The sequence below is a fragment of the Blennius ocellaris genome (genome assembly GCF_963422515.1).
Source record: "Blennius ocellaris genome assembly, chromosome: 10".
Taxonomy (NCBI): domain Eukaryota; kingdom Metazoa; phylum Chordata; class Actinopteri; order Blenniiformes; family Blenniidae; genus Blennius; species Blennius ocellaris.
Window position 1 is genome coordinate 11,178,002 of NC_137659.1, and position 27,440 is coordinate 11,205,441.

A 27,440-nucleotide genomic window follows, 5' to 3' on the forward strand; every position below is an offset into this window, starting at 1 on the left:
GACAGTTTGAATCTTAATTCCCTGTGTTAGTCCAAAAATTCAATGTATGTAACATGTTCAGTGGAGCACGTTGTTACATTCAGTACTTTTCACCACAATACAAAAACCTGTGGATATTAGCTGGCAGTCTTCTTCCTCAATATTACTTGCACATTTCTGGGCAGATTTCTAAATGACATGCATGCATGTACGAAGTTTTGAGCACATACAGGATGTGGACATGATCCTTAAGACACAGCACTATATTGTTGATCGTGTTTTAAGAGAAAGGGCGGAGCCAAAGACCCAGTCATCAACATTTGCAAACAGATACACATACACTCAGAAAAACCAATACTTTATAACAGCTCACAGATTAAGCAAATAATTTGGGTCAAGTGCATGTCAAGCTCTGGAATACTTTTACTGATTCCCACAGTAACCATGTTATATGCATAAGAAATCTATGTAAAGGTCTGAGAAAGCTTATTATGAGCTACAGAAAAGTAGGCAATGGACCCAAAGCATCTCTGAGTGGTCCTAGTCAGTAGGTTTGTAGCTACCTGATGAGGTTAGACGATGAATCCTTGATTGATGGAACAGTGGCAGGAGAGTGAGCTGGGAGAAGAAGCCTTTTTGGTACCAGATGGCTCCAAATATGAACCAGAATAGCGAGGATGAATGTACTGAAGTAAATTAGAGACTGAAATGTCTCACAAAACAGTTTGTATTGGACCTCACTGGGTCTATATTCTCCATAGTAATGGCCTGATGGGCTTTTAGAATTATGGGAACATTCCTCAGTCGCAATGGTACGGTGGTACCAATATAGCTTTTGGTAAAGTTTTAGTTCATCAGTGAATGTACAACAGTTTTAATCACAATTTGAATAATTATACCAATTCCTTGATATCAATTTCTCACCAAACTGATGTATCAAAACATCTTTTTTTTAACCCTTCAGATACTGGCTCATTTGTTGTCGACAAGTTTCCCTCTCGTCTAATCCAGCTTGAGGCGTCACAAACTATTCATGAACAAGTAGTGGATCTGCAGGATGAGCAAAGTTCTTCACGTTCATGTTATCAGTTTGTGCGGCATGTTAACATCTTTTGTCAAATGAGCCTCAAAATGCAATATATTGACTAACTGGTGGGGTATCACAGTAGGGTACGATAGTAGAAAAGGCTCTACAACCACCCAAACCTTTCTGAAATCAAACTTTGTAGTAGATTCTATGATGCGCTAACATGTTGCCTGGGTGGAAAAACACCAATGTCGCAATAGCTGTATCCAGCTTCCCTCCATGATACATGTGTTAAAGATGACTTCCCTGTTCTTAATCTTGGCTGCAGATTTATTTATGATTTTTTTTTTCTTTCCCTAAAGTGAACAAAACACAGAGCCTCAATTAAATTACTCACCAAAATTTTTTTGAGGGAAATTTCGGGAACCAAACAAGCCTATGCTTCCATAGCCAAAGATAGCAACATGTGAGGAGTTTCATCTGCTTTCTGTAAACATATAAACCAATCTTCTTCAGCTTCACCCACTGAGGTTTAACTCAACCACTGAGACGGTTTCTGCCTGAAGAGCAGACGTGTTTCTGAGAAATCTGCGTGGAACTCAAACTCCAGTCGGCTCTTCAGGACAGTTCGGTCTTATCAGCTGCTTCGGCGTGATGGCCCCCTCCACCCTCGGAGCCTCCGGGCGCTAACAACGTCCTCCGGTTGTAGTGGTGGTGGCCCTTCATGATGCCCGAGTTGTTGTTCTCGTTGAGGATCTGCTTTTGCTTCTGCCGGTTGAGTGACTGAACCAGGCCGAGCACCACAGCTGCCAGCGAGTACTGGCCAGTAATTTTGCGCGGCTGCAAGATGAGCGGGTTGGGCTGTACCCGGCCAAGCAAGAAGTACGTTCGAATCTTGCCCTCCTGCTCACTGATGCCCTTCACGTAAATCTCGCCCCGGTACTCGAAGGCAAAGCCTCGTTCCTTCAGGATCAGGTAGGTCTCCTCGGGGACCTGGATCTTGCCGCTCACCCCGGTGCTGTCCATTCGGCTGGCCAGGTTGACGGTCTTCCCCCAGATGTCGTACTGCGGCTTCTTTGCGCCGATCACTCCTGCTACGACTGAGCCGTGAGCCATACCTGCAAAAGAATGTTGAAAAATTGTTGCTGCAAAATTGTTTAAATTGGCTGAGCATTTCAGACCCCTCTAAGGCCCGAGTCTTCAATTTAAAACCATTTCTGCTGATGTATTCCTGCTCCCCTGTGGTTTCATGTTGGCACAGTTCAGAAATGAGATCAGCTTTCTGTAAACACAATTTACACATTTCAACATCAATAGAATCTATCTATCTCTAAAAATACAATAAACAATAATTCACCCAGAAGAAAGAAAGGCATACCGAGAAATACATTTTTTTTGGCGGCCCTGATCTATATCTAAAATAAGTAACCATTAGAAATATAGGATATCAATATTGCCTTTTCCATTGTAATATTTTCTCCTTATTTTTCCTCTGCTATAAATAGTACGGTCATATATAAACATATGATTTAACTGTGGGCCTTTTCCTACAGCTGTGGTGCAGCATTACCCTTATTAAACATGAGAGTTTATTTAATGTTTGCATGCATTTTTGTGACTTCCTTGTGTGTTATTCCTCATATCCACACTCCTGGTGAGGTGAAACAATTCAAATAGCTTTCAAAATATGGCCGAAGTGGGAGTAAAATCTGAGCTAATGTCAATCATTCATTGAGACTTTCTTTTCAAGTAGAAATATGGATGCATTCATGAAAAGAAGGTACAGATATAAATTATAAAATGTGATTAAAACAATGGTTGAATTCCATTTGGTTGCTTTCTGTTGACAGCATCAAACAGAAATGCTGTCATTGTCCTACTACTTCCCATGGGCTCTATATAAAAATAGGCAAGGAGGACTGACATGGTATCAAGATCCCGTCTCTTGGTATTGATGTCTCGCCTTCTATCTGATGGCTGGAAAATGATGAGTTCGGGGGAAGGTGTGCTGCTTGTGGAGAGATTTTAGAGGTACGCGCAAGACACTGATACCCCGTCTCCACCTGCCAAAAACGATGTGTCAGCTCTCTTTAGAATCAAGTCTGCTCGGTGAAGATATCTGCTATTATTAAGATCATGGTCACTCCATGTGGGTTGACTGATTGCTCTGCAAAACACAGGCGCCGCCGTGTTACCTGTTCCCATATTGACAAACCGAGGCACATTGTCCACAACTTTGGGTAAAAATAATGATTTATAACTTCCAGCTGCAACGTGAGAGTGACCATAGACAGTTGAGATTTGTTTTCAATTGATCAACTGATTTTATAGATAAGGCTCTGAATCAAATTATATAATGAACTTTTATGACATAAAAAAAACAACAACTTCATGGACATTTAAAACTGTTCTGTTCAGCAAATGAGGGCAGCTTCGGAATAATTCTTCTCTCACCAATCCTCAGTTCAAAGTTGTTGAATGAGTGCTTGTTAATCTCCTGGATGCTCTCGTTGAGGGCGATGGCGAAGTCTGCCAGCGCACACAGGTGACCCCATTTATCTTCACATTGCTGTGGGAGTCAGAGGGGAAAAGCAGAAGAGTCTGAGTCAGCTGGACGTCAGGACTTGGCTGTGGTCGGGATGAGCTGAGCATCTGAGTGTTGGAGGGGAATACTAGCTCTGAAGTTTCAGCACATAATATCCTGTTTTGGGAAGTTGCAGACGTTGATTTTTGTGAGATTATTGTGGTTGCATTTTAATCAACTGAGTATTAGTCAAAGAACATATCCAACATATAAAAGAAAAATTATAATTGCTGCTCCAGTATCTACTAGCACGTAGCATTGTTGTAACTTATGAAAATATGAAAAACTAAAGTCAGTATGGCATAATATCTGATCAGCTTAGAACAAAACTGACAAAATGCACCACAAATGTGAAAACAGCCAGAGCGTCACTAGCGTAATCAGGATGACATGCTTTTTGATTGAAAAAGCTAATTCATGAATTGCCCATACTGAAAGAATTCTGATATGTTAAAGTGATTCAACATTCTTATTTTGAGAATTTGATAGTTAAATTGATAATGGTTCATCACCATAACATGTTTTTTTTTAAAAAAGGTCCTTCTTATGATATTTTATATGACCTTCATAGTGCTTTATATGAATCTCAGACAGATTATTTACTTTGTTGTTTTTGCTCACGCTCCCTTGATTTCTGTTTGTGTTTTCTGTTTATGATTTCTGCCCTGTGGCCATCAAGGCATAATTGAGACTGTCAATCAATAACATTTTTTCATCAGTTCTTTGTAAAATTTCTTTGAAAAAAGCATGAAAACACATAAAACCTTTTTATCATAGCTTCACTCAAAACATACAAGCGTAATCTCTCTTTGAAAGCAGCAGTTTAATCATTAGCGCATCATCACAATAACAATAGGTAAAATGTGTGCGTTCATACTTATGTAGAGTATACAGCCAGAAAAAAGATCAAAATCCTTTAAAATCACATTAGGTCCAGAGAAGTTACAATTCATTTCTTAGTTTTGAATGCATCAATTTCAGAAATTATTCTTTCTTTTGTTTTTTTAACGTTTATGCCAATAAAGAAATAAAATAGATATTTTTACATTTCCAAGTATACCGTTTACACACTTGTCTGCATCTGAGTTCTTTTGGCATCTTTTTATAGTCACTCTAAATACATTCCTTCAGGCTAAATACATTTCTTCGGGTGCTGTATATCATAAGATCAATATATGCTAATCATACTTGAATGGAGGCATTAATACACACCAACGAAAGAGATGGAGTCGATTCAATTGCTACATGTCGATAAGTCTGAATTCATAGTTTTTGGTCTGACCTGCTTTTCAGGTGACAGTCCAGAGACGGCCATGTACGTGCTCCCAATCGTCTTGATCTTCTCGATGTCCTGGAAACGGTCTTCACCGAGCAACTGTGATGCACAGACAGAATGTTTCCTGAAATGATCTCGTAAAAACTAGTTGATAGTACTGATAATCCAGAAATGAGGTGTGAGTAAATAGTACAACTTAAAGAAGAGACATAATATGGATACAATTTCACAGCACTGCTTTGAAAAGCAGTTGGCTACATTCTTAATGTGCATATAATTAACCGAGGAGGGAATTTAAGATTTCTGTCTACTGCTGCAAATGTCTTTGCCCTCACTCACTCTCTCTCTCTCTCTCTCTCTCTCTCTGGAGAACTCCTTGCTGGAGAAAAGAAAAGGTCTGCTCCTGGTTTGAGGGAGACGTATTTGAAAGTGAAGAGGGTGGCCCGAGGCAGCGGAGCCCAGCTGGTGTCTGTCTGTCTCTGCTCTTATTTACTATGAAACTCGTTTCACTTCGGACGCGCTGTCAGGGCCATGGGTTCCTCAGACTTCAGTCTGTCCATGGGGAACTAAAATGTGCTGGAGTTTGAGGAAACTTTAACTATTGTGCTAACTGAAACTGAACCCAGACCGACAAATATGGATTAGTGCCCCTGCAATACAAAGATATGTATTATTTAAACATCTTATCTTGATAAAGACTTGACTGGTTTGTTGAGTGTATACATGTTTACATTTTCTTGACCTTCGAAAAGTAGGATAATGATCTCAAAGCTTGCAAATCATTCTATAACACAAGGGAAATTAACCCTGGAAGAAAGTTAATATCTAGATTCATATTAATGGTGTTCTTGATGGAAAATAAATACCCAGAATGTTTTGTATATGCAGTGTTTGGAGAAATTAATGTCTTGTGGAGGGCAGCTTCTGTTTTGTCGGCCTTTTGCATTAATCAGTCCTGAAGTGCTCCGAGGAATGAGATGGAAGTTTAATCAAAAAGTGGAGATGGCGACATCGGCGTCGGTCCCCTGCATGTTGGGAAAGTTTAAGTTGTGAAGGAGAAGCGGGCGCACTTCAAAGGTCTGCAGTCTCACCTCGTCAAAGTCGGCAATAATTTCGTTGAGGAGCCTGAGGCACTCCACTCCTTGGTTATTCATCTCAGTCTGGGAGTAGAAGTCGGCAAAGCCCGGGATGGAGGCAAACATCACACCCACAGAGTCGTAGGACTGTGAGTACAGCTCCTGTGGCAACACACATCACAGAGGGAAGACTTTTAGACACATTTCTCTCACAAGAGAAGCAAAAACACTAATTGTGTGCTGCTTTTAGGTATGTTATTTATTAAATCAATAAATGAATTTGTTTATTGGTGGTTTATTTGTCTTCACTTTGGGAGATATACAGTATATATGTTTTCCATGATTCATCCCTCCACCTTCTATATGACTTCTTTTAAACTGATGAAGAGAGGAAACATCCTGGACCGGTCCATCACAGGCCAAACACACAGTATGCCTCCCAGCCCAACATGGACTCAAAGAGAGGATTTCCTCACTTTGAGGGTAAAATACAAACTCTGAGCATTTTGCATTTCCCTTAAAACATTTCACATACTGACACTGCAGCTTCGAAAATGTTTCGATGCTCTCTTCACATCAGATTCCAATACATTTGATTTGGTAGAAGCCAATACAACAATGGTGCATTACATAATTTTCACCACTGGGGAGCAATGTTGGAACATGACCAAGCATCCCAGTCACTCCTAACAAGCAGCCTCATGCAGTAATTCACTGTGTCACTATTGGGATCTTTTAATAATAATTTGATAAACACAACGTCCAGTCAGAGTTCAACATCACTTGTTAATAATATAGCATGGTCCCCCTCTCTCTCTCTCTCTCTCTCTCTCTCTCTCCTTGTATTCCGCTTGACTTTTAATTTAATGTAATTGTACACTCACCTTTTACTTTTTCCTGACATCATTGCTGATATTATGCACAGTAATAAACCCAGTCAAATACCACAGCTACTAAGTTAAACTAGGGTATAGTTTAATTACTTGGTATTTCACTGTGTCTGCTCAGAAGCTCATCAGTCAGACGCATAGTATTGACGTCTTCTGGAATGTGAAGTGCCTTTAATATGGTTTAAGTTAATTGTGCAAACACATCCACACATTTTGTCCACTGTTTAAGCCAATCCCAAGCCCTTACTGCATTTCCTTTTCTTGATTGCACTTCAGGATCTATAAGAAGCTGAAAAATGACTGTGATTCAAACAGTGTTTAGATTTGGTGGCAGGAGAGCACAATGCTGTTGTCTTGAAGAGTGCAACCAGACGGCTGTTCCCTCCAATACTCCTGTAGCATAGTCAAAATAAAGTCGGGTTTATTCAAAATTCATCCTAGCAACACAGCTGGTTTGCAAATTATACAAATATTGCACCAATACATTACTGCTGTTTAAAAAGAATAGGCATACATATTAATTAAAGTAATCAATTTGGCTCTCAAATATAAATTTAAATACAAGTAACAATACAAAATGTTTCCTCAATTTGTTTTGTACAGGTTTATAGATGATGCTGTTTGACTTTTTTTTATTGTCTGGTTTTGATCCATTTTAATATACTTTAATCTTCAAGGGTCAAGTTAGCTAATAGCCTGGTTTTTAATGAATATTATTGCTAAAATCAATTGACAAACTAGCATTTACTTTGACAAATTTCTATAATTAACCCTTTTCATACTACATTAACTGCATTCATGCTCAGTTTGTGGCTGTTGAATTTCCAAAAATGTGCAATGTGTAAATGTTTTTGGCCCTTTTTCCAAGATAATTGAATCATTTATGGAATTCACTGTTACTGCTTTTGCCAATATTCAGAAGCCTATGTTATAAATATGTAGCATTCTGGTTAATTTTGTTTGATATTGGAGGTTAATGGCTGGTTTCATTTTACAAAACTCAATTTCTTTCTGTGCATTTTGATTTCGCTGTAAATCAAACAGAAGAGAAGTGCGTGTGCTCAGAGTGAAATCACCGCAGGTCTGCTCTATGTTCATCTCAGTCAACCTCCTGTGTGTGTCTGCATGTACTTCACAGCAGATGTATTCTAACTCGGGTGGTGAAAAAGGCACAGTTGTATTTCCTAAAAGTACATTTAGATATTTTCTTCGCTTCTTGGTGCTATAATGAAACTTTGCATGAGTGAGGCACCATCATGTGAGTCATTGGAGAACAATTTCCTCACAATGCCAGATGTCCTGTAGCATGAACAACATGTACCGAGTAAATAATGCCTTTTTCACAAACAGCGGGCGAGAACACTTGTAACCATGACAACTGTACATTACCACTCCCCCCCCCCCTAAAAAAAAAAATGCCTCAACTGAATTCTCTAACCGGAGAAAACTCGACTGACGTTTCTTAGAAGCTAAGAAAAGAAACCCAAATATAGTCACTTTATTATTTCCCAAACCTCTTTAATGTTGTGAAAATCTCTTAATCACCCACCATGTGTATCTTAATGAAGATACAATATACAACCTGGTTAATAATGCAACTAGCGATTCAGACCCAAACCGGCCTAATGGATGCATTTTTAATCGTGTCCTTTTTAATTAGGAACACGCATGGGAGCAGAATGAGATCAGCTCTCCTCATCTGACATTCATAATTCATCCGATGCTTGACCTTTGTTTTGGAGGCTAAAGATGAGACGATAACACAGGTGACTGACAGCGACAAATGAGAAGCACCTTGAATGTACCATCTGACTGCTGACCATTCCTCATTAATAAAGCACTGAAGTGGGAAAATGCAGAGAAGAAATTAAGGAGCCATTTCTATCCGAGTACAATTTCTCGCGAAATCCTCGCATCTTTTAACCTGAATTACAGCAGCTTAAGAGAGAAGACGTTATTAAGCAGCTTTTAAAGTGGACATTTGATAAGTTTTAGGATTATCTCGTAAATCTTGATGATTAGCCTATTCAGCTGCTTGAGGTAACCAGGATGTGTACCTGGAAACAGCTCATAAGTCTAAATAAAAGCAGTTGTTTGTCTGTTAGTCTGATGGCCAATGTGTAACATTTGTACACTGAAATATCTCGATATCTAGATTAATTAGATTTCTCAGTAATGGAAGTGCACATGTGCAACATTAGGAGTCATGTCTGTAAATGCCTGAGTCTTGTCTTAATTGTTTTGGGAACGCTGACTATTCAACACAGATATGAATGAATTTCACTTATAAAGTAATTTTCAGCAGTCAATGGCTGAGAGTAACTTGGGGGTTATTGTCTTGTTCAAGGTCCCTTTGACATTTGGATATGGCGAGATGAGGGATCGAACCTACAACCTTATGATTGAATAGTAAATCACCATAAAATGTGTAATTCTATGGAGTTATTGCAGTGAAGTCATGAGTTAATGGATGTGTGATTTTCTTTGCTTTAGCCACAGTTGTCTGCACAGTGACCCACACAGAGACAAGCCAGAGACACATCTGAAACATCAATGTTTAAATAACTGCATAGAACCTACTGGAATGTCTGTCATTCATTTGTATTTTCTGGATCTGTGTGTGAGTTTGTGGAGGGATTGTTCACTTTATCTGACGTAGCATTTCATGCATCTGTGGTTTATATCCGAGTTTGTTTGACGGAGATGGAGTTTAAATAGGTTTCATGATTCAGATTTTTAGTAAACGTGTATAGAATAAATGATAAACCAAGAAAAAAAATGGTTGTGTGGGATAGTTAAATAAATGAAACCGCTTTAGTAATATTTGTTTGCAATGGTACTGTTGAAGAGTGGTATTGGCATTGTCTTCAATCTTGATGAATACATTTGGTAAACTGATTGTTAAAATTATTAATGTTTATTGAGTATGTTTTGTTGCTGTTGTTATGTCTTACTGTCATTAATAGTTTAATTTTCATTAAACTTTTAGATAGATAAATAAATGAATAACGTTTAAAAAAAGATTTCAGTTAATTGTCTCGATGCAGTTGAATGATTTAGTTAGCATTTTGGTTCTTTTTCTCAAAGGTTATTAACCTATTATTGGCAGGTTATCGTTATGATTCTATGTTTTATCAAAGGAATAAGGACAGGTGTTCCTCAGAGACCCTGCTGTGTAGAGTTTGCATGTTCTTTCTTTGTTGTTGTATTTTATTTTTATTTTGTATTTTAAATACAACAACAAACATATCACAGATTGAATTAGGTTGTTTAACTTGCCTGGCGGTCTGTCTTCAGTTCCTGTAAATTTCAATATCGTGAGGATAAAAGTTGTCTGGATCGACTGAAACTCCTTAGAACGTCCACATGTAAGAGTAAATAAAGGTTTTGGAAATGTGTCTACTTTGTAGCTGCAGGGAAATTAAGACTGCTGACTGACAGCATGTTATCAAAATCAAATCAACTATGTCCCACCCTTCCAAAAAGATAAAAAAAAAAAAAAGAAGATCGCTGGCTCAAAAAAGATTTGCGTCTGAATGAACCGCCCAGCCAATTCACTCTCTGTACAGTCTTTGAAAAGCAATTACACAACCTTTTCTTTCCTTTGCAGCGTTGGAAAAGCGAGGCTCCGGGGACAAAACTGGAATGAATGCAAGGGCACTAATTATGGAGCAGGTCTGAGGTGGAAATGAGGTGAGGCAAACAGATGTCTGAGGTTTCACAACGCAAGCTTCAGAGTTCTTCTTATGTTACATGTGACCCATGACTTTTCTGCGTTGCTTACCCAAAATATTTGTCTTTGTTCATATTAGTAGCTTAAAAAGGAGCTCACACAGTTCTTTTCTATTATCATGTGCTGTAATAAAGAGATAGGACTCAGAAACAGAAGCAAGTGAATGATTTCAATGAAAAATGATTTCACTAATAAAACCAAATGTTTTAACCATCCATCATAGTGTACTGACCCACTTCTTGCTTTAGGCTGTATTCACATAACTCAAATTAACTGTAAAACGTCTCATTGGCATCCCAAATAAATAGCTGCAGGTACTCTGGTTTCCTCCCGCAATCCAGAAACATGCATTTTATGTTAATCGGTGGCCCTAAAAATTGCCCCTCGGTTTGAGTGTGTGGTTGTCTGTCTTTGTCCTGTGATAGACTGGCGCCCTGTCCAGGGTATATCCTGTCTTCGCTCATCAGTAAGCTAAAACTGGACTGTCAAACTTTGGCTCAACACTTTGGTCTTCGATAAATGCTCCATATTGCTGATGAAAATGTTCTTTAAGCGTAATAACATGAGATTTATTCCAACCAAGATCTCAAAATCATCACTTGTGCTCAGATTCAAGACGTCGCTAATCTTAAAGTAAGAAAATGAAGTTACGTGATCACGTTGGAAGCTATTCTCAGCAGGTTTAACCGAGTCTGTGTGGAAGCTCGAAAAAGAAGCGACAAAAAAATGTGTGTCTGGGTGTTGCGCCGACCTCATTGTCTCGGTCCTTCTCCAGGAAGTGTCGGGCCACGTGGCTGGGCAGGATGTTCCTCAACATGTTCTCATTGTGCTCTCGCAGCTCCTTCATCTCGTTGATCTCCTCTTTGGCCTGGACACGCCACAGAAAATCCAGCCGTGCCGTGTATTCCAGCTGAGGACAGGAAGGAGATTGTAAAAGGGTATAACAAAATACATGGTTTACCTGCATATCACTACATTATTGCACTCTTCATTCCGGGCTTTCCGCAGTATTTCATTATTATATCACTTGATTTTAATAAGCAATTGCAATATTAATTAATTGCATTGGAAGTCTGCAACTGTTATTTGCAATCAGTTTATTTAAATGTCACTTGATGACTTTAAGAAACTCCGGTTATTTGCATTCATAGTACAATTAGATCCATCATAACCAAGGTCCAAAAGACACAGACTAATCTATGTTGCTGTTTTTTCTCACCAATAATTTGTCTCATCCTGTTTTGTTTTTTTTCTTACAGCAGTCACTCCTGAAATCATCTCATTATGTCACAACATCATTAAAATTTGATTTGAGGAGGAGCCCTGAGGTCGAGTGTGAAACGTGAAGAAATTCTATAAAATTCTGCAGCTGTGATTAATCCTGCTGAATGATGAATACATTTTCAAGGTTGTATTTTTGTGTTGTTCTTTGTCACCACAAGGTTATTTTGAACCAGCATTTCAGTACCTTTATTTTTTCATCAATCAGGTACCTTCCAGTGAAACCTAATTTACAATTTATTAATTTTTGAGTCCAGCTAATTGAATATCTAGGATTGAATCAATTGATGGGTTCCAGTGCCTTCCCGGTTATAAAGAGTATATATATATAAAGATGAAGAAATGCTGCTTGTTGCACAAAAATATGTTTCTATTCTATGAGCTCCAGGCAGTGATTTGCTTATTTAATGGATTATTTGTTATTGTTCATGGGAAAATAAGGCACAACATATTAGTTCAAGCAGATATTTCCTGGAGAGACGTCCTGTTTTACTGATGTTACGGCATCACTGGAGGTTGTTTAGTCGACACAGAGATAAAAAAACTGTCCCAAAAAAACAGGTTCTGCTTCAGGGAAGTATTACATCATTGCGAGCACACAGAATATATGTAGGAAGCACAAAATGAATTTGATGTCAGAACCTAGTCCAAGATTACAGTGTTCTTTATGTACGGGGGATATAATGTATGTGCTGAGGGCACAGAGCAGGTGGCTCGACCCAAACTGCTAAAAAGACTCATCACAAGACCAATTCACAGCCTACTAACACATAAAACACAGACAACATTTTTTTTTCTCACTAGAAATGATCAGGCTCCACAACAATGAGTGAGATTCTTATTCTTTCTTCTTAGTCTTCCATCCCCAACATCTCTTGCTTCGTATAGCCACCATTTCTCCTCTGCACAAACAACGAGAGGCCCAGAGCAGATCCTTGATGAACCCCACCCTGATGCAGTTAACGCTGTCTCACTGTGATGAAGTAATTAACTCAGGGTGATCAAAGATCCAGCCCAGCAAACCACCAATCAAATACATTAAACAGCTATATGGGAGGGTTTTTACATTTGACAGTATTTTGTACCAGAAGGGTTTCGTTCAAATTGGCTTTATGTAAAGATTGCAGTCATTTTCAGGAGTAAAATATAGGCGTTTTCATCACGTATAATTTGCACAACAAAGAAACACTTTAAAGTTTAAATATACATGTTATTTTACTGGTTTGGCCCACTCAAGATGAAATTGGGCTGAGTGTGGACACTGAACTAAAATATGTTTGACATACCAACATTAAATAAACATTGAAAATAAAATCCTTTAAGTCTGCAAAGAGCGGACTGAACAAAAACTTACATTACAGTGTTAATTTGGCCATACATATTCAATAAAAGTATTTATCAGACATTGCTTAAGCTACACTTAAGTCACCAGTTATATGTGCTAATACTGATTTTGACTCTTTCACTTTTTTCTCAAGGCCATAATACATAACATGTCCAAACATTAATTTTTTTCTTCCTACTCCATTCAAACTGTTCACACAGACTGAAAGCCATCACAGGCCTTTGAAAAATCCTCAATTACTTGAAAAGTCAAACCAAATTCAAGGAAAACTCTGTTGTTTATATCATTAAGATGATGGAAAAGGCCAAGCTGCGGCTCTGCAATGAGCTGCTAAATTAAAAAAAAAAAAATCTGTTAAAAACTGGATCAATTATGTAACATGAGGAGAGCTCGATCAATCAGACAGGGCAAAAGGGATTCCAATAACCAACACAAATTACTTTTTTGAATGAACAATTAATACAAAGTCATTTGAATAAATTAGAGCCCAACAAAAGTCAGTACCAGTTAGTTTGTACTCGCAGAAGAAAGAAAAATGAAAGAAAAAAAAAAATCAGTTTTATTAAAATTAATTTCCAGGGCAGACAGATAAGCCTGTGAGGATTTAAAGGACTCTCAGTGGCTTTTGACGGAAGCAGTTTTGTGATTAATCGTGGTATCAATTAGTCGCCTAATCGTATGAGTGGGTACAAAAACTTCTCACTTTGTGTTTTTCCAATTAAGGATGCAAAGCCTGTGGGGCCCGTTTGGCGGCGGGATAATGAGCTGGTGGCCGGTAAAAAAATAGGTTGCTCACTCGTTAACCAGCGTGACCTCTTCAGTTCACAGACAGCTTCTCCGAGGAAATACAGAGGTGGGAAAAAAAAAACCCCAACCATTTCACCACTACTAATCAGTACTAATCAACATTTCAAAACAATTCTTACACATTAGTGTTGTCCTCACCCTCACCTGACTGCATTTACAGCACATAAGTCTACTTGTGCAGTAATATGTTGAATATTGAATATATATATAGATTTGAAAAAAGTGTAAAATATGAATTAACATTAACATTTTCTTCACATCTACTTGATAGAAGTGAATGGCTTTTTCCTCGCTACATTAATCTGATAAATGCACTGGCTTCTCACATGTATTTTACAGATTACAGTATAAGAAGTTTTATGGACATTGAAATGTGCGTGGCATTATTTTATTACAAGATAATAATAACAATAATATTATTATGGAAAAAAATTGCATAATATTACTGAAAATGAAACACAGATCACCATTAAAGAGAAAAAAAGCGTTTAAGGGCCTATAATTGTGACAAAAAATTACTTGTGCATGCCTTAGAATTTACTTTCAAATCTAGCTTAGGTGTCACAAATTTAGCTTTCTTGCCGTGACACAAATTGAAGAATTTTCCTTCACCTGGACGAGGAATGGCACCAAAGACCAAATCAGATGAGCTGGATAGGACAGACTCGCCAGAAGTGAGCCTGCAAGTCAGACCAAGCGCAAAATCCATCCATCCATCCATCCATCCATCCAACACTCAAACACTCAAACACACTTACATTGACACTTATGGGCAATCTATACTTGCCAATTAACCTCAAATCCATATTTTTTACTTTTTTCTTTAGTCCTGGGACAAAAACCCATGTATGTATAGGGAGAACAACCAAACTCCACACATAAATGCTCCCAAGCCCAGACTGGAACTGAGCATATTCTCGTTGTGGGGCAAGAGAGCTTCTAACTACATCATCGTGAATAATAGGTTTTAAATATTGCTCTGAATAAATCTTGTCCGTGGCATCCTCGTTGAGTTGAGTTGAGTTCAGACAGCTGAACATTTACAATTATACCACAAACACCCTGACTTCAAAACCTACATGTCTCCATCAGACTAAATGCAAATCAGCTGAATACGAACTTTTGTTGTTTCTTTCTTTCTTTCTTTTTTTTTAAGAAACGGCTGTCTAATGCAACCTGCTGTGAGAAAAAAGAAAAGTGCTCTCTCCCGTCCATTAAGTGTTGTGAACAGAGACGATTTAGAGGCAGTCACACAGTTTATCATACCATTAACACCATTCAATAAAAAGCTGCATCACATTTTCTGAATCGGACCCTCCTGATGGGAGGAAACTGTCTCTTATGGATGCACTCTCCCACTGCCTGATGCTTCTCACACAAACAGCTTTTCGCAGCAGTGAGTGTTTTGCTCCTCATGCTGCGAGCTGTCATTGTCTCCGCTTTGTCAAACTAGTGGTCGAATTGACCCAGGGAAAATCAATATGCCACTGGATGACTTCAAATACGACGGCTTTCTACTTTCATGAGGCTACAAAAGACCTTCAATTACGGCCGTCTCCCCCATCTGTGACTGCCGCCGAGCCGCCTGATCAAAGGTTGCCATAGAGAGAGAATGAAAGCGGTGCGCTGATACCAGTTTCCATCAGGCTGCTGACTCCAACTGCTTCTATACAAAAATGGCATGTATAATGTATCAGATGTGTAAATGAAGTGGTTTGTTTCTGCTTTTGCTTCGTGTTTACGGAAGACAAATCCACACATCCGAACAAGATCCTTTTCTCCAGCATTACAAATGCAGTTCCCAATATTTGGGGATTGTAAACAACTCTAAAGTATCCCTGCACCTGTTTGTCACAGCTTGAATGTACACTGAGCACTTCAACAAAGAGGGAGTTTCTTTTCTTCCAGCTTTACAGTTGAGCTCATTCAGGAGGCCTGCGGTGTGAAAATCCTCCACTGTATTACAAAAAAGTCTCATCGTCTTTATGCTTATATATATATATAAAAAAAACAAAAACCCTGCTGAGAACTATTTTAAGATGGACGTTTTGTATATGTTTTACCATCAGCTGCTTTAAACCTTTCTCTGCAACTCTGAATCATCATCAGCAGAGGTTAAACAAGTAATCAACCAGTTATTTATGTTCAGATGGTCATGAAAGTAAAAAGTTCAATCCCCAAAACTATATAACTGCTACAGTTGCCAATATTACTCTCCAATATTCGTGTTTGAAATATGTCACCTGTTTCTCAGATTGTACCACCACAGTCACTAGTGCAATATCTCGAATATTGTAATGGCATGATTGTCATGACCAGTGATGCCAGCAACGCGTTACTGTCATATGACCACTTTTTTAAGTACCGAGTAATCTACACACATTACTAGTTCCAAACCAGTAAACAGATTAAAGTCACTTCTCCAAGTCACTGTGTGTTACTATTGCAGAGTCCTGCAGGAAGAGTTTCTTGTCTGTAAAGCTGCTTTATTACTGAACAGAACCGGGCCGCTGATATAAATGTGATGTTTTAGCCATCAAGAGAATTTTTCACATTCTTTCAACGATGTGAACAAGCAAAAAAGACACCACAGCACTTGAGCATTAAAGTGGTCAGACATTTAATAAACAAGGGGTGTGTGTGGAAAAGACGAATATCATGTGATCATTTTTCAGTATTTACAATTGAGGGTCACAGAGGCTCGTCTCAGTATTTTGCCTTGAAACATCACTGAGTGCTTACAGCTCTGTGATATGATTTAAGAGAACAGGCGAAGTCCCGGGGGCCCTGAGGTCTCATCTTCATCCTATTATCACACCAATGCCTCTGGCACCACTTGGTTACTTGCTGTGGAAAAATGTGACTGCAAAGGGCATGACCTTCAATATTACGGGGTAAGACAGAAATTTACCAGAGAATTTGGATGATATCATTAATATCGCTGCAGGTTGGGAGCACAGAGTGAGGCCAGAACCCACTCTGAAGCATCTGTACCGATGCGTTTGGTCAGAAAGCAAGAGGAGCTGTCTCACTGAGTGCTGTCAATGCTGGTTGAGGAAAACTGTGGCTGAGTGTTACGTTAAAGGCGCGGTATTCTTGAACTCCCGTGGTGTATGGGGAGCGTAGGATGTATCCATTGCACTACAGATTTAAGCACAAACGCAGCCACGCAGAGCGGCTGCAGCTGTGCTCACAGCCAGTGGCCACATACTGTCAGAGCAGTGGACGAAACTGAGTAACAAGTGTGATTATGTGCGGAGCATGTCACTTAATTTGAAGTGTTTCTATCTAGATCTGATCAACAATTTATCAGCTTAGGCATGAAGAGCAGGGTAAAACCAAAATTACAGCAAGAAAATGCTATAGTAGTCACGACAAAAGACAAAAAAAAACTTCTACTCTGAGAACAATGCTGACATAATGCATCAATACTGCATATATATTATAAGTTAGTGTCAATATAGCTGCAAGTGTAAGATTGCTGTTCATTACCCGAGACTGCTAACAAACAATAATTTCAATTGATTTTATGATATTTAGTGTTGGACACATTTTTGTACAGAAATACACATACGAATACCCCAAAAAATGCTTGTTACCAAGCATTATTCTAGAATTTTTAAGATATATGTTTATATAAACTGTTACTAATAATGCTCCTCATGCATCAAATCTTATATGTTGTTCATTTTTTTTCATGCAAAATCTTTTATATATGTTTATTTTTTGTCAATATTATTTGTCAATAATCCTGCTGTGCGCTAAAATGAAATTGCCTTGAAATTTCATTTTGATGCAAATCTACATCTATCGCTACGTCTGTGTCTTTGTCTATGTTTAAGTCTTTGTCTATGTCTATATTTAAATGAATCGCCTAAGTACTGCTGCTCTTCATTGCGAAGTGGTATTAAGCTATGTTTAAAATCAGATCAGCTGTCACTTCTTCTTCTTCTGTTATTTAGACCCCAACTTAGCTGCTAGCACTAATTAGATAGTTGCATAGCAACAAGGACGATGCCCAGAGTTTTTCTGATTCATGTTCCTATTCACATCTTTACATTATTCATTACATAAATGGAATCAGACGATTTCTCTTCCTCACAAATATTTCTTGGAATTGTGTTGACTTTGATGAAAGATGGTGGGAGGCTGACAAGATCTGTTGCAAACAGTCAGAAATATTAAGGATTCAAGCAAGCAACCAGCTATGTGGACGTGAACCCTTTCTCCAATCTCCAATAGCGAACACACTCACTCTGACCAAGACACAAAAACAGGAAGCTTCAAAGTGAAAGCCACGGGAGGGTTCCCAGGGGGGGCTCTTGATTGTGGATCTTATTAAAGTTTTCTTTGAAATGTGAAAATCAAACCTTGACAAGCAATCTCTGAGCAGTGAACTATGTCTCCCTCATCTGGACCCGAAACTGGGAACCAATTATATGGAGCAGGCATGGACAAGTCGTTCCTAAACACAGATCTGTCACACAGTCTATACTGTAAAATTATAATCCTTCAAAACAAGTATGAACTACGTACCATGTTGAAAAAAAGAAAGAAAAGAGCTGCATTATGTGCATCTTGGACACTTGATTCATAATGCTTCACTGACCCCTGGCAGGACAGCCAAAGGGCAGCATGTGGTCAGATTTGATTTAGAGCATGAGTGGCCATGTGGTAAGAACCTGGCTTTCAGCTCAAACCTACCAAAAAATAAAAATACAATCTAATGCTAGATGCTTCACCTCCTTCTGAGTGAGTTTTCTCTCTCTCTTTATTGAAAACAAAAATAAATTTCGAATCATTTTTTCGTATCTCTGGAAAAGTAAAACACAGCTATATCTTTGACTACGAGTGGATTTTATTTCACTCACTTTTTTTGTTACAAATCCTCTTGAATGATACTAAACCTCTTCAGTTGGGGAGGACCTACACAGTCTTTAATCTATAAAAACTTTCCAAGTTGACAAAGCTTTTCTTACCTGCTGGCCGTGGTAAAACACTGCGAGGAGGAACATGGCCATCAGGAGCAGAGATGTCTCTTTGGTTCCCAGGAAGTTTCTGTGAGAGAGGAAAGAGAGAGGAAGCCCGAGATTATGACCATTGCTTTCTTAACTAACAATGATTAATTCTTTTGAGGGAAAACATGAGCAAAGTGCGGAAAACGAAACTAATCAAATTTTGATCGTGATTGAAAAAAAAGAGAAATCCCTCGATGCCTCTGCTGAGATATAAGACAGGTCAAGTTGTGCAGTGTTGTTCAGGCTGATCTGATGCAAGCTGAAGCTAAACAGATATTCTGCTCCCAGCACTGTATAAGAGGCGCACTTTTACACCAAATGGAAAACAAGAGATAATTTGTAGTCACCGCAAAGGCTCAGCTTGTGACAATAAAAAGCAGTTTCACGTTTTTAGCATTCAGTGAAGCGAGATGAAAACAAAACACACAACCACCCTGCTTCAAAGGCTCCTGCTACTCACACAGAGTTCGTTTAAAATCAAGGTCATTTCAAAGGCTCTGACGTTAAGTGAACAGAGCAGCTTAAATTAGCTCGCTCCAAAATGTCATGTGATGTAAATGAGCTCATACCGGCACATAACACATTATACATAATTGCTAATGGGCTTATATATTTATACATTTTGCTGCTTGAGCAGCCTCAATGTGCTCATTCACTCACACAATCATACACACATACACAAGCTCAAGGATCAAACCACCAAGATTTTACAAGCAGTAGATTTAGAGATGCTCATCTCATAGTGGCTCTTATCATATTTCTAAATCACTAGCTCTTAAAAAGATGAAAATCTAATGGGAATGTTACCTTCTATCACATCCAGCTTTAATAAAGGTTATCAGGAAGCTTGAACAGTGGAGCTAAGGAAATGTGTCCTTGTGTAGTCCCTTAAAAAGTAGATTGATAGTTATTAGATAATTTCCTGCATACTGGAAGCCATCAAAATGTCACATCTCTGAATGACAGAATACATTGGAAGAACACAGGAACTGCTTTGGTCAAATTATAAGAAGCCCAAGCATTCCGAAATGTCAACCTATAGTTTACAGAGTAACTCATGCAAACGCACGCATGCATGCACATGCTAATGCATTGACTGTTGACAAAAACTTCAGCAACTTCCTGCAAGACGGTAATCAAACCACTTTGGGATGTTGGAAGACAAACCAAAGTATAAATCGTAGCATGTTTGCTAAAAAAACAAACAAAAAAACAAACGTACGAGGTGTACAGGTACAGAAACCACAACATTCATCCTAAAAGCATTTTTGGAGCCTTTGTTGCATCGTTATTGATGCTTTTTTGTTTTGCTAAACTACCATGTTTATTTTAGTGGCAGTTAAGTAATACAGGTATTTTTAGAATTGGGTTAAAATAAACCATTTTTGTCACTGCAATGTTACATTGAGCTGGACGTTCCTAGGAGTCATCATCTTGAATATACAGATGAAGAAAGCCTTTGACTTGTCGATAAATATGTTGTTTAGTCTAAAAAATGTTATGTTATATACATACAAAGATGTACCGATGAAAAGAATGTCTGGTAGTGCAGACAATCAATTCCTCATCATAAAAACCATATTTGTTCAAACACAATGCATTTATTTATCTGTGCTATTTCTTTAACTTGTGTGTGACAAAAGAGTGAAACTTTTGTAGTGGACAGAAAGCAAAGCTGCACTTCCTCCTCCAGAGGGCTTTTCACACTGACCTTTTATCGTGTTCTCCAGAAGGACTTTGAGAAATTAATCTGACCCTCTCTGCTCCCTGTGGATATCTCCTGTATGGAAAACCTTTGCTCCAAGGCTTCTTCCCCTTTTTTTTCTAATAGGTTTTTTTTTTTCGTGGTTATTTTCTCAGGATGTACTGAAGCAATGTCACTGTAAAAGTCCCGTACGTTCACAGAGAACTTGCACCCCTAATCTCCACTAAGATGAGTTTCCTCACATTAGAAATAATAGCGATCAGGGGGAAAAAAAGGTCAATGTGGTTAACGCTCTTGACTTTGAGGAGGAAGAGGTCATGAAACTTTAAAGGGTTGACATGTAGGAAGCAGTGATGGAGAGACACTAATGTACCTTCACTTTATATATGTCAACTAGAATAAACTACACTCACCTTTTCCTGCATTAGTAATAAAACTTTTCTTGAAATTGCAGGACTGAGCACTGAATGAAGAAGGATGAAGCACCTGCTACATATCAAACCTCCGTCATGGGCGGCTGCTCCCAAGTGAAGGCGTCTACAGCATTAAACATTCATCAGATGGACCGTATAGCTCTCTGAGTGGCGCGGCCACCTGGTGAACCAGTCACTGTGAAGCACTCACTCTGTGTTGTGGTGGACCGTGTCGTATCGAACAAACAGCGAGGTGTAGAAGGCTTCGGTCAGGAGAGAGTAGATGGCGATCATCACAAGCAGCACAGCCAGCTTCAAGACAGAGTTCAACCTCAAGAACACCGCACATGTCACCATGGCCAGAACCCCCGTGAAGACGAAGTACTGAAACGAAAAACAAAGATGTGCTAAACCTAAATTATACACATAAAATTAATAAGTTAAGCTTCATGCAAAACAGTAATGTAAACACATGGAACTAAGATTACAGCATTATATCAATTTAGCATAACAGTATAATGATTCAAAGTACATTTTAAATTAACCAATCAAGAAATTCCCTTGGGGATAAATAATGTGTTTCTATTCTATTCTATTCTATTCTAGTCCACCAGATGAATTGTTGATAAGTACAAGTCAAATTATTTTCCAGGGAAAAGAATTATACAATGAGAACAATAATAAAAGAATAAATGGACACAAATTGAATAATCAATAAAATTGAGAGCAAAGTAATTTTGAGGAGACAAACAAGATAAAATTCTGAAACAAACAGTTGTTAAAAGTTAAAATATTAATATGACATAAGGAAAATCAAAAAAATTATAAAAGCCCAGACAATATTGAAAGAGATGCAATTTGAAATAAAATAAAATGTTCAAATAGACAATAAAATACAATTAGCAACACCACCATTAAGCATAATGTATGTCTGCTTGACTGTTCAGTTTAATAACTTTGGCAAAACAAATGAACAACAACTGAAAGACCTACAGTATTTCCTAATACTGTGTGTATATTACAGCCTCGTTTATCTTGAAAATGTAGTCTATAACGTAAGCCTCTTAACAGAATGCTTTTGTCTGAGCCTCATTCTCACCTTTTATACTCAACATTCAGAGACCAAGGCATTTAGTAATCAATTCAGCTTCAATGGAAATAACCGTCATGACATCACTCTGACATCATGAGCTCCTCCAGCCACAGACGATATTATACAACATGGAGCAGCAATAAACCTGTGATGGGATGTCCTTTTATTACCTTGACTAAAGGCGTCTGAGTTGGCGCGAGTATTTTTTTTTAGCTGTGTCTAATCTAATATTCCAGTCTGATATTGTCCCTCCTGCACAAAAAAAAGTAAATCATTCTTCTTTATGGATCTAAAAACAGACCTTATTCGGAGCACAAGAGCCTTTCTGACTCTGGGGAGGAAATAAGTTTATGATGTATACATGCAACAATTCATGACTCAACCCGAGCCCGAAGCTGTAAAAATGTGACTCGCTTATTGAGACCATCAATCAGCTCTATATTGTGTGAGCAAAAAAACAAACAAACAAAAAAAGAAAAAAAAACACATAATGGATATTTCTATCACGACTTTCTGATGGCTCCATCAGTCGCTGTTGTGTGAGGTGAAACTTCCCTCTGGGTGCGAGCAGATGTCGAGGATATTTAATTCATCATTTTGTCGCTGTCACAGAAGTTGGAAGGAAAAAAAAACAACAAAAAACTAAACAAAAAACTAAACAGATGGACCTGACTGCAAAATTGAGACACCTCACTTGGTCCATACCTCTGGGTAGAAGCAGATGTCGGGGATGGAGGCTGACTCGTTGTACGTCTCGTTCCTTAAAGTGGTGGACTTGTCAAAGTCGCACCACAGCTGTAAAAGCCCAACAGGGAGGATTATAATTGTTGTACAGTATTAAACTCTTGTTGGATCAGCAGAAGAGAAAAAAAAACACATTTTTATCAGCTTTTCTTCTTTTCTTTATATTAAAATGCTATTATTTACTGGTCCGGCCCTGGTGTGGTGAGTTTGATACCCCTGTAAATTGGATTTTTTTTTTTTTAATCTATCATCTGCTTCACTTTTCTTCCTCTTTTCTTCAGACGGCAAATATCCAGTTCCATGCAAACTGATGGAAAGTGTAAGTCATAGTGTTTTTTTAGTTTTCCATGTTTGCCTTGCACATTGCCAGTGCCCTTTCTTCCATTAAGTTCCATTTTCTCAGAAAGTCCAGCCTCTGGGTTTTCTTTTTTCCAGATACAATCAAAAGCATGTTTTAAGCTGATTATCAGCTTGGTTAATGTAATTTAGTTCAATAATTTACATGTTTAAAATGAAAACAGGGCTAAAGAACGGAGCAGCTTTATCAAGAAAATTGCAGTCAATGGGCTCACACTCCCAAACACCTTTTGAAATAACATCAATGTTGCTAGAAACTGACTATAACAGTCTCACTTGTTGTCATGATATCACATTTTTCAACCTCGTTTATTTAGTTATCCAAGAATGAACATTGAAATAAATTGAAAGTGATTTCACAACCATTAAACTTAATGTATGCCTGACAAAGATTTTTTTTCTTAGTTTTTTTTTTTAAAATATCATTGCCATAAAAATGAAATGAAGAAAAACCAATAATGTTCCCTAATAAGTATTTTGTTTGTATTCCAGCCTCATTTATCGTGTTCCTCCATGCCTTGGAGCGCTATTATTGCCCAATTACTAATAAAAAAACATGAATAGTCTGTGTAAAGGACATTTCCTTTATTATTATAAACAGACACTGCCCTCAGATAGCAGACAAACAAATTAATTCATACATCATTAAAAACAGCCTCTGACAAGTGTCTGTTTAAGGGATTCAACTAGATGCCATACTGGTTAGCAGTTAATGGAAACAACTTGAATAATGGCAACTAGCAAAAACGAGAAGAGGGAGTTGTTCTCAACCAAACTCTACTGGCAACAGAAATGGATGAAAGTACATTTATAGAGATATATTTAAGAGAAGCGCACACAAAAATTATTCATTAGGGATGTCATTGATTAGTGGTCTTAGGCCCCGTTTACACAACAATGTTTCAGATGAAAATGCATTGTTCCAGTGTTTTCGTTCTAGGTTCTAGGGTGTGTTCTAGGGTGAAAGGAATACATCGAGCCTGATCATGTGGTGCTTTTGTCTGTTGTCTGAGGGTGCTTTTTCATATTTCCATTTGACTAGCCTCATTAGGCATATTGTTTGCCAGGAGCATCTCTATTGACTATAATTCTATGTAACGTCGAAATTAACTTACTATATTGATCATGGCTGCCAGGAAATTGATGAGGATGGAGACGAAGATGATGACATTTCGCGCTGCATAGGTCTCATTTATCCAACAGCAAGCTTTCCGAAGGACCAGAGGCAGACACTTGTAGTCCTCCGCTGTCGTAACTAGGACCAGGCAGGAATGAAGGACGATGAGGACCGAGAACTGAATCACCATGGTTACCATTCTGCAAAAAAACAAAAGTAGAAATGATAACATTGTAGCAGTGAGATCATGTATGTAGAGATGGATTTTCCTACTCATCAAATCATACAGGGCGCCATGAATGTGGGATATTTTCTTAATTTTTTTTGTTGAAGAAACCAAATGGTCTTTTTTTTTTAAAACATTGGAAGTGATATGTGATGACCTGTCATTTCCAAAGTCTCCCCAAACAAGGAGCAGAAATCTGAATTGATTTGGCATGCTTAACACTACTCCCATGTGTATGGTTTTGTTACAAAAACAGACAATAGAACCCTCTATTAGCCCCACATGAAAACTGCATTGTTTTCAACATTTCTGCTGTTTACGTGGAAACGGACAGCGTTTTCAAAATGTTGTATTGTAAACCTGAGACTTTTCTGAAATGAAAACGTAAAAACAATGTTGTCTCATTGGAAACATTGTTGTGTAAGCGGATCCGAGACTCTTGAGAAACCACAACAGTTTGCTGAGGTATAAAGATTTTAAACAACAAGAGGGCATGCTGGCACTTTAATGTCCATATACAGGCTTTTTATTCACCGAGTGAGTTTTCTTACCTGGCAGAGGGAAGGAGGCTTTGGATGGTTGTGATGAAGATGAGCACGATGAAGGCGCACACCAAGTTGGACTTGAAAACCTCATCTCTCATCTGTGAGTACTGTGCCACGAAAGCAAAAGAAAAAAAAGAAAAAAACAAAAAGAAACAGAAAAAAGAAGAAGAAAAAAGAAGCAGGAGTGGGAGAAGGGGGGAGATGGGGAAACAAGTTTTCAGACAAATGGAGGAGACTCAACACACCCAAAATGCACTTGTTAAACACACTAATGCACTGGCACGGATGCATGCGACGGTTCAACCACAAGCGTTAGAGAGAGAGACTGGAGCTGGTGAGTTAGCTGGGGGTCCTGGGGAAGGTGCAAAGCTGACAAGCACAATGCTGTTAGCTGAGTCGGGGACACAAACGGAGCACGCTGCGTCAAAATGGGAAAACAACAAAGCTACACTCGCGGCTTCAAAAGGGCTAAAATATGAACGGAAATAGTATAAGATGAGTTTTCTTATTTCTCTACCACAGTTGGGTGATGTCACTTTAAGTCAATTGGTAAACTTATCAAAGTATATTGTTCAACACCTGACGAGATTCATCTTTATATCGGATCTTGCGTCTAATAAATGTTCATTGAAGGTTTTGACAGAATTTACATAAAAAGGCACCAGGGGGACCATCGGAAGTGGACTTGGGTTCGGGAGTTTGCATGTTCAGATTCCCACAGTGGACAGGTCACCACTGTGGATCCCTGAGCATAACCCCTGACACTCATCAGCTCCCCAATGTGGCATCCCACCACATCCAAGAATTAGTACATTAAATATGCAAAAAAACTTTTTTTTATAATTTTTTGCAGGGTGTTAATAATGTATGTTTAGTTAATTATTAGTTTAAAATATTTCTTGATGTTACTGGTTAGTAATGTCCAGTAATAGTGTATATACTTTAATACCAACAGCAATAGCAGCATAGTGTTCATACACTGTATACGTCCATGTGTATATTTCCTCTCTAGCAAATCCAGAAGTAATCCTTGTTTTAACCTAATGTAGCAGTTTCCCCTTTTCAGAAAATTAGACTATCATTGTAGGAGGTAAAAATGGGAAATTTGAACAATGACAAAATGTTGAAAGCCTGAAGAAATTCTGCAGAAAAGCTTATTTTGTTCAGCCGATGAAAGATTTCTTTTTTGTCTCCTCAAGGAGGTTTTTTTTGTTTGTATAGTCATCTAAAGAAGAAACTGTGTTTGATGATGTGGGCATTAGCATTTCCTAAAGTGTTCTGATTCAAGACTACCCATTGAGTCACTGGACTGGGCTAACTGCCTGACTCATCCCAGTCTCAGACTTTTCTCCCCCGTGACCCCCGCTGCCCCGTCCTTGCTCTGTCTTTCTCAAAGGGTGCTGGGAAATTAGCAAGAGGATGCTTCATGTTTCGTCACAACTTCAACAAATTAAAAAAAAAAAAAAAAAAGAAGAAACAAACAAAAAAAAAAGAGATGAGGAAAGCCAAAAGCAAATCACTGCACATTGACTGACCGAGGAAATAAAGAGGGAATCAAAAAGTACAACAAAAAAAAACAGTTTTTGAAAGAGTTTTTGAAGATGGCGGTGGGATTTGGGAGGGAAAAAACACAACTGTGAAGTAGAAAGTGAAAAGGCCAACTCAATGTTCAAAGATGAGCTTATTCATGGAGCAACAAAAAAAAGGAGAAAAGGGATTCAAAGCTACAGAAGTGCACCGCATTCAGCTACAAAAAACCCTGGTCAGACATGGTTTATTGCCACCATTACCTCATTTCTTTGTGATGATTATTTAATTATAAAGAAAATTACATATTTTTGTCATACTGTGGGCTACTTGTTGTTAGTGGTGTTTCAAATTCTCATATAAACTTCGATTGATCGCGCACTGATTGTAAATATATTTTCAATAGTTTTACTAACAGATAAACACATTCTCTTTAGAAACACATAAAAAAACAAACTTTATTTATTAGAAATTTCAAAACCCCATCTGCCAGCATAGAAATCTAGAGACGTCAAATCAAAACAGTGGGATATGAATGCAGTGCGCTCCCATAAAAACAAAAAGAAGAAAAACGTTTTTTTTTTCCACAAGACTGCAAAAGGGAAACAGGTCCATTGCATGGATGGGAGGGGGGGGGGGGGTCATGAGTAAACTGAAGGGGCTTTGGACTTGACAAACTTTCACGTTTGGCTGCTTA

General features: G+C 38.3%; 1 protein-coding gene across 1 annotated transcript in view; it reads right to left on the reverse strand.

Moving 5' to 3' along the window:
* Positions 1 to 1,624: 1,624 nt before the first annotated feature.
* The window catches only part of adcy8 (adenylate cyclase 8 (brain)), a gene marked incomplete at both ends in the record, with an annotated part of 89,105 nt that continues 63,289 nt past the window's right edge, over positions 1,625 to 27,440 (reverse strand). Inside the window, 10 exons of the mRNA XM_080503800.1 lie at positions 1,625 to 2,124; positions 3,461 to 3,575; positions 4,873 to 4,965; positions 5,958 to 6,104; positions 11,317 to 11,475; positions 18,978 to 19,056; positions 21,346 to 21,518; positions 22,933 to 23,022; positions 24,444 to 24,645; positions 25,223 to 25,323. Of these exons, the coding sequence (XP_080359926.1) occupies positions 1,625 to 2,124; positions 3,461 to 3,575; positions 4,873 to 4,965; positions 5,958 to 6,104; positions 11,317 to 11,475; positions 18,978 to 19,056; positions 21,346 to 21,518; positions 22,933 to 23,022; positions 24,444 to 24,645; positions 25,223 to 25,323 (1,659 nt within the window). The remainder of the gene's footprint in view (positions 2,125 to 3,460; positions 3,576 to 4,872; positions 4,966 to 5,957; positions 6,105 to 11,316; positions 11,476 to 18,977; positions 19,057 to 21,345; positions 21,519 to 22,932; positions 23,023 to 24,443; positions 24,646 to 25,222; positions 25,324 to 27,440) is intronic.